The sequence below is a fragment of the Rhinolophus ferrumequinum genome, chromosome 17 (assembly GCF_004115265.2).
Source record: "Rhinolophus ferrumequinum isolate MPI-CBG mRhiFer1 chromosome 17, mRhiFer1_v1.p, whole genome shotgun sequence".
NCBI lineage: Eukaryota > Metazoa > Chordata > Mammalia > Chiroptera > Rhinolophidae > Rhinolophus > Rhinolophus ferrumequinum.
Window position 1 is genome coordinate 66,803,740 of NC_046300.1, and position 14,741 is coordinate 66,818,480.

At 33.9% G+C, this 14,741-nt stretch overlaps 1 protein-coding gene across 1 annotated transcript in view; it reads left to right on the forward strand.

The window, feature by feature from the left end:
- Window positions 1–14,741, forward strand: part of PPP4R2 (protein phosphatase 4 regulatory subunit 2) — a 60,658-nt gene that overhangs the window by 38,219 nt on the left and 7,698 nt on the right. The window contains exon 3 of the mRNA XM_033132535.1: window positions 4,304–4,474. Within this exon, the coding sequence (XP_032988426.1) occupies window positions 4,304–4,474 (171 nt within the window). The remainder of the gene's footprint in view (window positions 1–4,303; window positions 4,475–14,741) is intronic.

Consider the following 14,741-nt stretch of genomic DNA (forward strand, 5'->3'; position numbering starts at 1 on the left):
TTTCATGAGCATTCTGTCTGTTTACAATAATTTTATTTTCATGTTGAAAAAATAAGATTTTTTTGTTCTTTTCTAGTTTCCACTCATCCAATAAGTACATGCATAAGAAAATTATTTTTGTTGTCAAATTTTTAGTTCATTTGTTTATGACCTGTTCTTGTGTGTAAATTAAATAATTTTCAGGGAAGTGTTTTTTTGTTTTTGTTTTTAATCAAATAGTGTTGCAACAAAAAGCTGTATCTTTCACATTTTATAAGAGTGTTTTCATCTGTACATAACATAGTAACTTTTGAATTGCATCTCTTGGATTTAATTTAGAATAACTGCTAGATATATTTGAAACAAAATACAATGTGTTCATAGTTCGTTTCAGTTTATGTGACTTAATTCCTGTCTGATAAGTTAATGTTGCAGAGGTTTTTGAAGCTCCCCATAGTTTGCTTTACCTGGGCTTCATTACTTCTTGTCTGGCTATTTCCATTAGGTGGGGAGTGGGGTGAGAGGGTGGAGTAGGGGTGTGTGTTTTTTTTGGGAGAAGATGTCACAGGTGGGTTGGCAAGTGGTTAATGGAAAGATGGGGTAATTAAAAAACCCTGTGTGTATGGAAATCCTAATTCATAAAACAGATTATAACTTAGTGGGTGATTATTAAAACTGCACGAAGAATTCTTAAGAAATGAAAAACACATGACTCCTATTTAAATAACTTTCCCTGGTGTGTTTAAGTATTAGTTAAATGCCTGTGGGGAGTCAAGTAAAATTTAAACATAAGTTTTAGTAACCCCTGCCAGTTTTATATTCATCAGAAATTAATGTTAGGCATGTCAAAAATTATAATGTGCTTTCTCTGCTTGTTAAACTTCAAATTTCCCCTCCCAAAATAGACGAGGAAAAGAGGGAAAAAGTAATCATGCAAAGAGCTTTTAATAGTTATCCTCACCAAATCTTTTTGTATTAGTAATAAAATTTACTCATTTAAGAGAATGGAATTGTCAGGTCATATGTCAACTTTGTGCTTCACTTATTGAGGAACTGCCAAATTATTTCCCAAAATGGCCACACCATTTTACATCCCCCCAGCAATGTATAGCTTTCCAATTTCCCTACATCCTCCTCAACACTTGTTACTGTCCATCTTTTTGGTGATAGCCATGCTAGTGGGTATGAAATGGTATCTCATTGTGGTTTTGATTTGTATTCCCTTAATGGATAATAATGTTAAGCATCCTTTCATGTGCTTATTAGCCATTTCTCTGTCATTAGAGAAATGCCTATTTAAATGTTTTGCTCATGTTTCAAAACTTTTCATTGGGCTAAAATATATATAACGTAAACTTGACCATTTTAAATGTGCAATTCAGTGGCATTAAGTATATTCACAGTCCTGTGCCGCAGCCACCACTACCATCCACCTCCAGACCTTTTTCATCTTCCCAAAGTGAAACTCTGTACCAATTAAATTGTAATGCTTCACCCTTCTCTTCTCCCAGCCCCTGGCAAACACCTTTCTGCTCTCTGTCTCTTTGAATTTGACTATTCTTGCTACCTCATATAAGTGGAATCGTGAAATATTTGTTCTTTTGTGTCTGGCTATTTCACTTAGCATATGTCTTCAAGATTAATCCATATTGCATCACGTGTCAGAATTTCCTTCCTTTGTAAGGATGAATACTATCCCATTGTATGTGTATATACCACATTTGGTTTATCCATTTATCTGTTGATGGACATTTGGGTAGGTTTCCACCTTTCGGCTGTTGTGAATCATACTGCTGTGTACATTGGCATACATGTATGTGATCAAATTGCTAGATCACTAGATCATATGGTAATACTTTCTTTGATTTCTTTCCTTTTTCTTTTTTTTTTTTGAGGAACCACTATACTGTTTTCCCCAGAGGCCATACCTTTTTTTTTAAGTTCAGGTTGTCCTTTTTTTTTTTTTTTTAAATCGGGGAAGGGGAACAGGACTTTATTGGGGAACAGTGTGTACTTCCAGGCCTTTTTTCCAAGTCAAGTTGTCCCCCTCAATCCCAGTTGTGGAGGGTGCCGTACAGCTTCAAGTTGTTGTCCTTTCAGTCTTAATTGTGGAGGGCGCAGCTCAGCTCCAGGTCCAGTTGTGGTTTCTAGTTGTAGGGGGCGGAGCCCACCATCCCTTGTGGGACTGGCAACCTTGTGGTTGAGAGCCCACTGGCCCATGTGGGAATCAAACCGGCAGCCTTCGGAGTTAGGAGCACGGAGCTCCAACCGCCTGAGCCACCAGGCCAGCACCGAGGCCATACGATTTTACATTCCCGCCAGCAATGTATAAGGGTTCCAATTTCTTTACATCCTTGCCAGCCAATACTTATTTTCTGTTTTTGGGTAACAGCCAAACTAGTGGATGTGAGTTCTATCTAGTTGTGGTTTTGATACATTTCCCTAATGGTCAGTGATATTGAGTATCTTTCCATGTGATTATTGGCTATTAGTATATCTTGGAGAAATGTTTATTCAAGTATTTTGATCATTTTTTAATCCATTTGTTTGTTTTTGTTGTTGTTGAATAGTAGTTGTTTATATACCCTGGATATTAACACCTTATCAAATACATGATTTGCAAGTATTTTCTCCCAATTCTGTAGGTTGCATTTTCACTCTTGTTGATAGTGTCCTTTGATATACAAAAGTTTTTTATTTTGATGTAGATTCAATTTATTTATTTTGTGGCATGTGCTTTTTTTTTTTTCGTGTCACACGGTATCTTTTATATCAACACTGATTGATTTTTGAAATGTCTTGGGAATGTATCAGGAATCTTCCAAGCTCACAGTGATGAATAAACATTTTCGAGACCTTTGCTTCAATTTTATCATTGGCCACAAATATTTCATTTGTTTATCTTGAAGTGATAGACTTACTTCATTCATTTTTGAGAAGCTGTCTACCAAATGTCTCCTGATCTGAATAACCAGTATTTGTTTGACAGTCCTGTCAAGTAAAAATGGCTTTCTGTGAAAAATAGCTGGTTCAGCTGGCAACAGTATTCAACTGTTTTTTCTTGAGATGTCCCTAGTATTTTAATACATACCAGAAGTCATTTATGTATACTTCTTATTTTGTTACACAGAATATTAGAAAGATATGGATTCAAAGGTTGAAAGTTAATCAAGTTAGTAACTTGTTTTAGTTAACTTTAAGTAAAACAGTTTTCTTTTTGTTTTTACTGTGAATTTGTGGTGGTCAAGAAAGTAATGACTACTGCTAGTACAGTTTGGTACTGCTGCCTTGATTTGTGCTAGTGTCATCAGTTTTACCTACTGCTGCTTTTGCACCAACAGTGCAAATGTCAACACAGAGAAAAATTCAATTCATATGAAAACAGCTTTTACTTCTTGGACCACACTGAGAGAACTGCTGCCCTAGCTTATAGGGTTGCTGGGTGGGATGGAAGAGTGATTGCAGATTAGCACTCTGCTTCTTTTGTTTAACTAGTCACCTGTGTAAGAAGTCTGTCTGCTGCCACTAATGGTTGGACTGTGTGTGGGGAAATGGTTGGCATACTAACTCATGCGTCCCCTCGATTTAGGCTCTTTACACAGGTAACATAAAATTTCCTTATGTTAGTGGTAAAATGAAAAGATGTTTATATTAATTTCATAAATGAGTAGGTGTGAGAAGTATATAAGGAAATTATGTATTTTTATTTGCAGATACATGTTGGATAGAATCTATGATATACCTTTCTATTGACAAAAGATAGTGACAATAATAGGTGAAAGCAAAAGAAAAAGGAGAAATTGAAGTTTATTTTGCTATTTAACAAATATAAGACTTTACTAGTCTATATAAGGCTTATAGCTTGGATGTTAAAAGCTTAGAGTATGATGTCATTCTGACTTGCACACTTAAAACTATAAACATGAACTTGGGCCAATATCCAATAACCTATTTAAAAAAGAGAAGTAACACTTCCCTGGTTAGTTTTGTTGTGGGGCATAGAATCAAAACAAAATGTTTAGCTTTAAAAATGCTAAGACTAGGACTTAGCATATAATAGACTTTCAGCCAGAGGTAGTTCATTTTTAGGTTTTTGTCAGAGATTGGGATTTTGTTTGGGTCAGGAAGAAATTGGGAGAAATGGATGAAACCTGTCAGATTGATCGGGCATTATGCATTCTACTGAACAAAGACATTCTTTCTACTACTTACTCAGATTTTAATTTTGTTAGCATCACTGATGGTAAATTCTGTATTTGTGCTTTGTGTTCAAGAATTATAAAGCTACATGATATTATATATTTTTTAAATTTTTTGCTTATAGGATTCAGTGGTCCCAATTTAAAGGCTATTTTATTTTCAAACTGGAGAAAGTGATGGATGATTTCAGAACGTCAGCTCCTGAACCAAGAGGTCCACCCAACCCTAATGTCGAATATATTCCCTTTGATGAAATGAAGGAAAGGATACTGAAAATTGTCACTGGATTTAATGGGTATGCACTTAATAATATTTTAAAGATTTTCTTTTTATCAGAAGTACAGATTTTTCTTGAAGTGTTGATGTGTCTGGTTGTTTGATAACTGGTTATCCATTAGAATATGTTCTGTGTTTCTAGTGACATATCAGGGGTGCCAAAAAAATATATGCACATGACTTGTATTCATCTTTTTGTTATCGGTATATATTGAGTATTACAATTTTAATAGTTTTTTCCTTTCTTAAAATGTTTATACATTTTTTGTCACCCTCTGTATATAGTAGTTACTGATTTTCAGCTTAAAAGTATTTAAAATATTTACAGCTTTTTTTTTTCTTTTAATTTTTGTAACAGTTTATTTGAGCCTAACTGATGACGACATATGCCTGGGAGCAAGATCTCAAATGCTCCACAGGATAACAGTTTTGTAGTTTCTTTCATGCATTTGTAATAAAGGAGGGGAGGTGAGGAAAATTACATGAAGGTGGGAGGGAGAAAGCAAGGTGGGGATTGAATTACAGGATAGTGGGGATTGAATTACAGGATAGTTAAGATTATTTACTCTCTTGAGTATGGTTACCGTTTAGTAGGAGGGGTCTGAAAAGAGGCATTTCAAAGGTGTCTTGACCTACATGCAAAGAAACTATGGACAGGGCTTGCTTAAGGCAAAGATACGCTTTTTAGTAAAGAAGTTGTAAGCCTGGAGTGTGGCTACCTACCATGACCTGGCCAGTTAAGAATTTATGATCAGATCACCCTGGAAGGTTACTTTCCATAGAACTCCTTTCTTCATACATTAATCTGAAGGAGGCATTGATGACCAACCTTTTGGTTGGAAGGTGTAGTCTCACAGCACTAGGAAGGCTTGTTCCTGGGAAGTCTCAGTATTGAAGTTGTCTTGTTGACTATGGGGGATGGGGCAAAACCGTAACCCTGGGATCTGAGTTGAGGCCGAATTTTCCCCAAAAGGAAAGGGCAAGTAAATAAATGGAAGGCAGTCAGGTTTTATGGCCTTCATTGTGAAAAGAAAAACAAAACAAAACAAAACACTCTGGATCATTTCTCTGACTGTCATGATCTGAGTTTTTCCCACTGTCTCATTTTTCTGTATCTGGCATCTAGTATAACATTTATGTAAGCCATGAAAAGAATATTAACAGTTACACATGTTTAGTAATTACAAATAGTTGGACTATACAAAAAAACCCAAAGAACAAGTATAACTATTATTATGACTGATATCAGTAAACACAATCAGACAGAATATCTGGGTTCATATCAATCCGTATTTATACAGGCCTTAGGATAGCTGTCTACCTCTGGTGTTGGCAGCTTCTCGTCCTCAAGGAGTCTTTAATGTCTATTGTAGGTAGAGGCAAGTTTCGTTGACGGGTAAATGTCTATTCAGGGTTAGGCGCCTGATAAGATTCCCTTCTATTGAGGTTGGAGAGTATCTTTTATTTGATGTCCTTTCCAAAAAAACATTATCTAAAGTCTGTCTTCTGGGATCTCACTCTGAAAGGAAGTGGTTACCAACTTCACGTTTTCCTGAAGTGACTCTAACAAATGGTGGCAATAGTGTAAGATGTCTTTTTTCAGTAATGTGAAGTCATGAGTTCCTTCATGTAGGTCCAGCTTAAATGAACTGTGGTGCATAAAGGAATGAAAAACTGAAAAACGGGGAGCCAGGGAGGAGCCAAGTAGCCGTCTTGGGTTTCCCATAGCCCCAGATGTTTGGTTTTTTTATCACTTATTTTCCCATGTAATCTAAAATAAATGACAAATTCTTTGAGGTGTTCCTGGAGCCTTTCTGGAACACCACAAAGTTATTCCTGCATATATTGAGATTTGACTCTTAATACCTCAGTTTCTAATGAAAATTAAGATGTAAGCAATTAACATTCTTTAGCTTGGCAGATTTATGAATATATTTTATAATCTCTAGAAACATTTCATAAGACATCAAAGTCAATTACTGGCATGGACTTTTTTGTAAAAACCCAGGTAAAATAAAAACATGTCTGTTTTACTTAAACCAACAAATTTAAGCTAGCTTTTATTTACTATTTACTAAGGATTAATTTCAGATCATGTGAACTTGAAAAGCATTTGAGTTTCTATATTTCTAGAATTTTAGAATACTCAATCCTTACAAGTGCTTGCCTTTAAATTAATTTTAATAATACCATCTGGATGTAGAAAATTATCTCACATTTACAACATACCTATGTAGACATTCACAGTCACAAACAGAAAACAGTTGGATCCAAATTTTGTTTTGGAGGAATTTACAGTTTATATCTTTCCTTGACAAGTCAAGTTCCAAATGACCTTCCACCTTTAAAATAAGGACAGCCATTTTTCATACCTCTGAGAATTGAGTTGACACCTAAACGACATCATAGGTTGATCTATTTATCTAAATCCTCTTTTTGAAGCTTCTAGAGACCAGTTAAATATGCTTTCCATTCTTTCTGCCTAATTTTGTAGCTGGCTTTTTCTAATTGTGCACACAAAAATTATTTTAGAAGTATCAAAGTATCCTCATCTGGCCATCGTAGTATTAATGGGAGGCTGACTATCCCGGTCCTTGTTGGCCTGAAAGGCATGATTTCTGTGTTAATTTTGATATCTGTAGAATCTGAACAAACTTCTAGGGAAAACCAGCCCTTACACGTGTCTCCATGAACCAGATGTGGTGGATATCCCTATAGGACCGCTTTATGCCTTAGAAAACATTTTTCCTCAGACAGGCCCACAAAGATTCTTTGTCACCTAGGAATATTCCAGCAAGGGCTAGCAAGAGTTTACTGGATGCCGCCAGAATCGCAATGCTTTCCAAGGCATAGGCCCCTCTCTCGGGCTCCTCTCTCAGGGTGAACCCATTCCAGGGCTCCCTGCCCTTCTCCCCAGGGTTGCCGCCAGCTTCTGTGAAAACAGCTGCACTACCTCACTGGATGTCTCCTGGTGACATCCCATTTCTGCCACTCGTTTTGGGGATCTGTAGTATTGTCACCCCATTGTCTATTCAAGTTGAGGAAGCAAGTGTCCTTTCTCTTTCAGAGCTAAAAGAGAGTTCATCAAAGATTTTTTTTCAGACTCTCAGTAAGCAATTCAGTTAAAATGCAAAATTAAAAGCAGCAACCCATTTTGTTCCCCCTTTCCCTCAGTTATCTCAGCCCTTATCCACCATGAGGATTTTCTAAGAACAGCTCAAATAAAGTCATGGTCTGCTACTTAAAGCAAGGAGACTCAGAATTCCAAGAGAAGACACCCAAGTTCACCCAATGCGAAACAGGGAGCCAGTGGGGCACAGTGGGCCCCTGCTGGTACCTAGCACTGGGTCCAGGTCTGCAGGGTGGTCCTGGGTAGGCTTCTTCGGAATCCTGCCATACTATGCCAAGTAAATATAGATGTAAGAAATGTCAAAACCTGTAGAGAATTTTTATAAGAGTGTATTTGAGCCAAATTGACAACATATGCCGGGGAGCAAGATCTCAAATGGTCCCACATTAAGCTTCTTTTAAGAAGACTTGAATTGCTTTCACAGGTTTCAGTGGCATTCACACGTTAAATGGGTATGACATTGGAAACATTCATTTATCAGGAAATATTTTAATGTTTTTTTCTTTCCATTTTATATTTGGTGTTATAAGTCTTTATATTTTGTATAGAACCTGTATATCATTGAGAAAAGTCACATTTCATTTAAAATGAAAATTAACTATAACAATTAATGTAAGTGTTCTTCTTTTTAGTTAAAATTTTTTGTGTGTGTTTCTCCTCCTCCCCCCAACAAGCACCCATTTTTAGCCCTTTGTAAAACAGTGCACTTGAAAAGATACTTCGCACCATAATAAAACTGATCTTTTAAAAAATGCTTCTGTGTCTCATAGTCTATGTCATTTTAAATACCTTTTTTTTTAGGACTTTGTATTTTAGGGTTTCCCTTATTGAAGGAGAGTAGTGTTTGTGAAGTTGAATTGTTCTATATACAGTTCGGCATTGACAATTTGGAGTGTGGGACAACGATACCAAACTTAATGAATTATGGATATGTTAACCATGTATTCATATTTAGGAACAGATTTTATTTGAAGGGGTTTCACTTGTGAGTATTTTTAAGTATCATAAATAGTCTTATTCTTTTCTTCAGGTATTTAATCACATGGGATTTCCAACAAGAGTGCAGTTCAATTAACCCTTTGTTATGTGTCACATTCCCCTTGTTTTTAAGTCTAGGAGTTTTGCTTAAAATATCAAATCCCTATGCTTTGATTGCAGGTCTGTTACTTAAATGTTTTGTTGTGGGGGAGGGATTACAGCTTTGTCTTTGAGGTCCATCATTTATAGTTTTTGCCCCTAGAGATTTGGGATGGGAAGGGGACTTAATTTCACTGTGTACTCTGTTGTACTGTTGAAAGTTATTTAATCATATGCGTATTTTCCTTATTGATAACTAGTTAATTTTTTTATGCACATACCCAGAAGAAGCCACATGCTGTGTTTTTTAAGTATGTTGCATAAGATTTACTGTCTAACTGAATGTGTTCAAGATGGGAATGCTTCTTGGGGATATTCAGCGTCTTTTATTTCAGTAAATTATGGCTACCATTTAAACAGAGTAAGATGAAACAGGTCAGATCGTAACAGTTTTGTGAATGTTAAACTGATTTACTTGTGATTCTGAATTAGTAATACCACTTTCAATTCTTTCAAATTAAGTTGAACTAGACACAGATAATGTAGTTTATTAAATAAATCTAAATATTTGTAATTTTTTAATCTGTAAAACAGGTAATTGACCTATTTTTGAAAATGACTTGAATAGTCATTAAGTGCCTACTAAGCATACTTAAACATAATTGCTTTAAAAACATTTTTCATCTTTGAACCATAAGTATTTTGAACTTACATTTTTTAAATTTAATGGCACTTTATTAATCATTTTTCCTAATCAAGTATAATCCAGTCTTTATCAGTGATGTATTAATGTTTTTTTTATTTTTTAATTTACTCTTTTTTATGTATATTGTAATATACATTGGTACATTGAAACATGTCTATAATCCTTTTCTATTTTAGTTTTGTGTTTTGAATATAACTTTGTTGCTTTAAAAAAAAGTTTGCTAAGAATGGTGGGTAGAGGCAGCATTTGTTCTTTTACAACCAGTTTGGGAGTTTGTCCTTTTTAGTATACTACTCCTGCTATTTGTAATAGATTATATTTTAAGTTACCAAAGTGATAATATGTTCATAATTTTTAAAAGATCCCCAAATATCATAGGAGTACCCAAAGAAGAGAATCAAAGTGGGATCATGTTATATTCTAGTTGTATTTTCCTTTTAGAAGAGCTTTGAAATCTTCTCATATCAATAACATTTACAGCTGTCTTTTGTTTGCCTATTTCTTTGAAATGGCTGTATTTTCTGTTACGTGAACAGGTCATAGTTCATTTGCCCTGTCCCCATTGGTGGATGTTTGTTTTTCGTCTGTGACAGGTAGTGCTCGCAGTGAGCATCCTTGTACATACCTTCTTGTGTTGATGGATGTCATGTATTGATTATATGTATAGATTTATTATTGCTTTCCTTTTAATTTGTTGAATTGGAATTGCTAGGTCAGAGTATACACACATACTTAACATTTTTATTGATACTGCCAAATTGACCTTAGAACATGTGTTCATTTGTGTTTCTGTGTGTGTATAAGTACAGATAGTGTAATTAATTCTTCATTAGTTTTGTATGTATGTGCATGGATTTGTTTCTCTGATTGCAGGTGAAATTGAACAACATTTTGTCCTTAGCAATTCTTTTATGAATTATAGTTTCATATCCTTTTTTTGTTTTTTCTTATCTTTTGGTGATTTTCTAATTGGTAACTTCATTTTGGTTAAGTTTTGCTTTTGTTTTTAATTAGTAAAAACTATATTAAGTACTATGTAGTATTTTGACATGAAAAAGATCTGTTTTCTAAAAATTATTTTAGTATACTGTCATATAAATTTTCCCTCTTTGAAGTGGAAATTGTCAGTTCACTTGTTTGCTTGATTTCCTGAACTGTTAAGATTCTGGAGAGCAGGGGTAAAGTCTTTTGTAAAGACCTGGAACAGTGAATGCCTAAACATAGTACTATGTTTCCCCGAAAATAAGACCGGGTCTTATATTAATTTTTTGCTCCAAAAAACGCATTAGGGTTTATATGTTCAGGGGATGTCATCCGGAAAAATCATGCTAGGGCTTATTTTCAGGTTAGGTCTTATTTTCGGGGAAGCACAGTAGGTTCTCAAACAAGTTTTGAATGAACAATTCTGTATCTATATTTGGTTTAATGTGCCATACATAATAGTACATAGAATTACATTGATGAGCTCAAGTCTTTTTTTTTTTTAATTTACCGTATTTTCTTGTCCTTTTAAGGTTACTTTTGAACTTTAAAATTTTTATAAGAAAAGATAGATTATAGCTACTCTCCAGAACTGAAGTTACATTTTCTTTGGTGAGGAAATACCACAAATTAAAATTTAAAAATTTAATAAACTTGCATGGAAAGGTCAATTAAAACATATTTATTGCTATTTTATGTCCTCTGGGATTATAATGAACAAGGGCACGTGGGCTTACTCAAACCAGGGCCATTTTTTAAAATCCTCAGCCTGTCATAGACACCACGAATATAATTTACAAAATGCTAGTAGCTAGTAGTACATTCTTATAATGGTACACAAAGAGGGATTTTGAGAAGTAATGAAAATGTCACTTAACATTCCTAGAAGTTTTAAAAAGAGTATTTTATGTTCTCTAAATTATTGAGAATAAAAGAATTAATGAATATACAAATAAGTCAATTATTTAAGTCCTGTCCCCCCTTTGACAATGGTGATAGACCTGACACTTCTCTGAAATAAGCAGGAAGTGTCACTTCTTTTGGGTAGTTGACTAAAATAGCGTGGCTCTGTATTTATGAGGGCTCTGGAAAAAGTGTTGAACCACGTGCTACCTAAAAACCGTTGTTACATCATTTCTAAGGCAGTAATAGTCACAACTGAGGAGTGCTTATCATCTTTTGGCATGACAGTCTTTCTGATTGTTGAATTTCTTCTCTAAATTTCTTTCAATACACATGATTAACCAGATTTTGCCTAGTCCTGAAAACTTTCACATGATTGTTTGATTTGTGTGTGCACAAACACAGACATTTCTGTAGAGTTTCTGCACCTGAAAGTGTGCCTTTTCCTACTTCTTGTAAAGGTCGTATATGAGATTTTTATACTCTTAAATCTGGATGATAGATATAAAACACATACTCCTTTTTTGATTTTGTGTGGTTTGCTTTACAGTTCATTATTCAAGAATGAAAGAATGGGTTCTAAGCTTTTTTGTTACTTTGTTCTCTTCCTTGCCCTATTTAGTGCTTGCTCGATTTTCTGCTCCTAGGTTGGTTGGGAAAAATAGAGTTTTTGTTAATTGTGTCATTGTTGAGCATAGGAATATATTTTGAATTGAAAGCTAGGAGCTAGCAAAAATCTAATGAATTTTTTCTTCACATTTTTATTTGATGCAAGTAAAATAACAATTCAGACTACTTACTGTAGGCTCTATAAAAGATGATTAACTTGATTAAAATTATTGACAGTTGTTACATATTTATTTCAGTAGGGAATGGTGCAGATATTAGTTTAGGGTTACTTACCATTATTGAAAAGGTGTATTCTTCATTTTCTTAATTTTTTAATATTGGTCATTTCACGATGACATTTTCAGTACATCTCAGAATTTCTGGTATTTGAATTGAGGTATAAAATATATGCATGTGAATATTTATGTATGTATATATTTACCCACATGTTAAAGCCTGAATATAGAGAGAGCATACTGTTTTATGTAAAGGGTAATATCACAGTATTCTAGTGGTATTTCTGACTTTTGTAGGACTTAAGAGTAAACAAAAGTGAACCCATTCATTCAGCCTTTGATAGCTGAGAGGTATTTACAAGTTAGTTTCTCCCTAAATAGGTCTGACATACTCACCTAAATAGGTCTGACATACTTGTAAGTAATTCTGTTAACTAAGGCACTGTATAAATGTGGCCATTAATAGTCAGAAAATAAAGACATAGTAAAAACCACAACTTAATGCATAGCACAAAAGTTAATTGGCTATTTTAGGTTTTTCTTAGGATGTCTGATTTTATGATTGTCTCTCCACCTTTTTACTCTAATAGTCTCTATGTTATATTTTATCTTTTTCATGAGGAAAGTTGTTTATATAATATAAAGGTAAGGTAGTCAGTTATCTGATTTTTTTATCTTAGATCTGAATGAAGTATGCATTTTTTTCCCTTGAACGTCTTCTTTCCATCTGCCTTGGTATATATTCAGAATATTTATACATGTTAATGATCAAGCATTTAAACAAATTAAGAAAAATTTTAATCAAACTGTAATCTCAGGTTAAAATATAAGATTGGAAATTAATTTCTTTAGAGCTTGGCCTTATCGTTTACAATTTTTATCTTTTAAAAAATAGCATTGAATTGCTAATTTATGCTTACATGTCTTCCTCCGATGTTCAGTAGCTTTTCTTATTATTTGAATTCCCATAGCTTTTAGGTATACAAGACTTGATCTTTTCTTTTCTCTTTTTTTTTTTTTTTTTTATCTAGCACACAGGGACGATTTCAGTCAAATTAAGATACGTTGTAACTAATACAAAATGTGTGATCCTATTTAATCAGGATTAATTGCTTTCCTTGGAATTAAAAGGATATTTTTAAAACACATATAGTTTTGGTTTTGTTCCTCTGTAGTTGGTTTTTGGAACATTTGTGCCTTCTTACAAACTGCATTAAATGGTAGATGGGATCAGGATGATGATAGGAACTAAGACTTATTGACTACTTAATAAAAATACTTCAGGCACTATTAAGTGATTTATGTATACTATGTCATGTTTTGTTCTCATGATAATCATGTGAGAAGTGCATTTTCAGAATCTGTTTTCCAGACAATAAGGACATGAACATTTAAGACCGGTGAATTCAAGGTCTTTCAGCGGACTAGCCAGTCAGTATGTTTTTCTTAGACCCACACTGCCTTATAATTTGTACATTAAAAGAGGACTGGTCAACAGTTTCCTGTGTAATACCTGTGGAAAGGACCTGTTACTTTTGGATCCTTTACTGTGTGGGAATGGGGAAATAAGTTTTGTTGGATTTTGTAGGTATATATTTTTTTTAATTTAAAAAGTTAGTCAATGTCCTTTTAAAAATATTTTTTTCTGTTCCTTAAATACTCTTAGTTTTTTATCTTACAATATGGGCAAGAAAAGGTTACGTACTGCAGATCAAACTGAATGCATTTTATTTAACCCAAAATATTTTTCTACTGAGTTAGTTATTTTACAGTATACCTTTCCTGATGAACATCCTTCCCCCATTACCCAAAATTTAGGGATTCTGGTTTGTATTTTTCATTGAGTAGTGTCCTTTTTTACTCTTTTCTTCTTAGCACTTTTTTCTTCTTAAATTAAATGTGTCTTAGTTTAACTAGTGATTTTTATTGGGAAAAGCCTTAATATTTTCAGGAGATAGAATAAACAGTTTGTGCACTATGTCTAATGGAAGAGTAACACAAAGCAAACCTTTCATATAGTTGTAACACATTAATTTTGGATTTATCTAGTTGATTCTTATGCCTCCTTTTAAAGACCTACCTCAAATTAAGTGTTCCCAGGTTCATGCTTGTTTCCCTAGCATACATGTTATTCTATCCCCATAACACTGTGTACATAATTTTAGTACCATTTATTGTAATTATTTGCATGTCTATCTACTTGACTATTGGGTTTTTCTAGTCTACAGTAAGCCTTCATATTTATTTGAAAGTATTAACTGTATGTAAAGAGACCTTTCAGTGCAATTTTCAAAATTATAATACTGAAATTTCCAGTGCATACTGTTATTTACAAGTAAATAGGTTAGCCTGTTCAAGTGAGGAAGGGAAGTGTTATGACATTTAAATGCCATCTATTGGACACTTGGTAAAATGACTTCTAAAGCTTCTTAAAGTGTCTTAGAATGTAAACTCATTTTATCATAGGCTATTATTCCTAACATTGCTATGCAAACATAATGCATTCTCCCTCTAAAAGCAGTATTGATATTCACCAAAACATAAATTGTTAATATTTGACTACAGTTTTTCTTAACCTTCCTAAAGAAAATTAGCCAAGTATTAATGTAAACATTGTTAAACAGGAAGTTTAAAGATACTGATA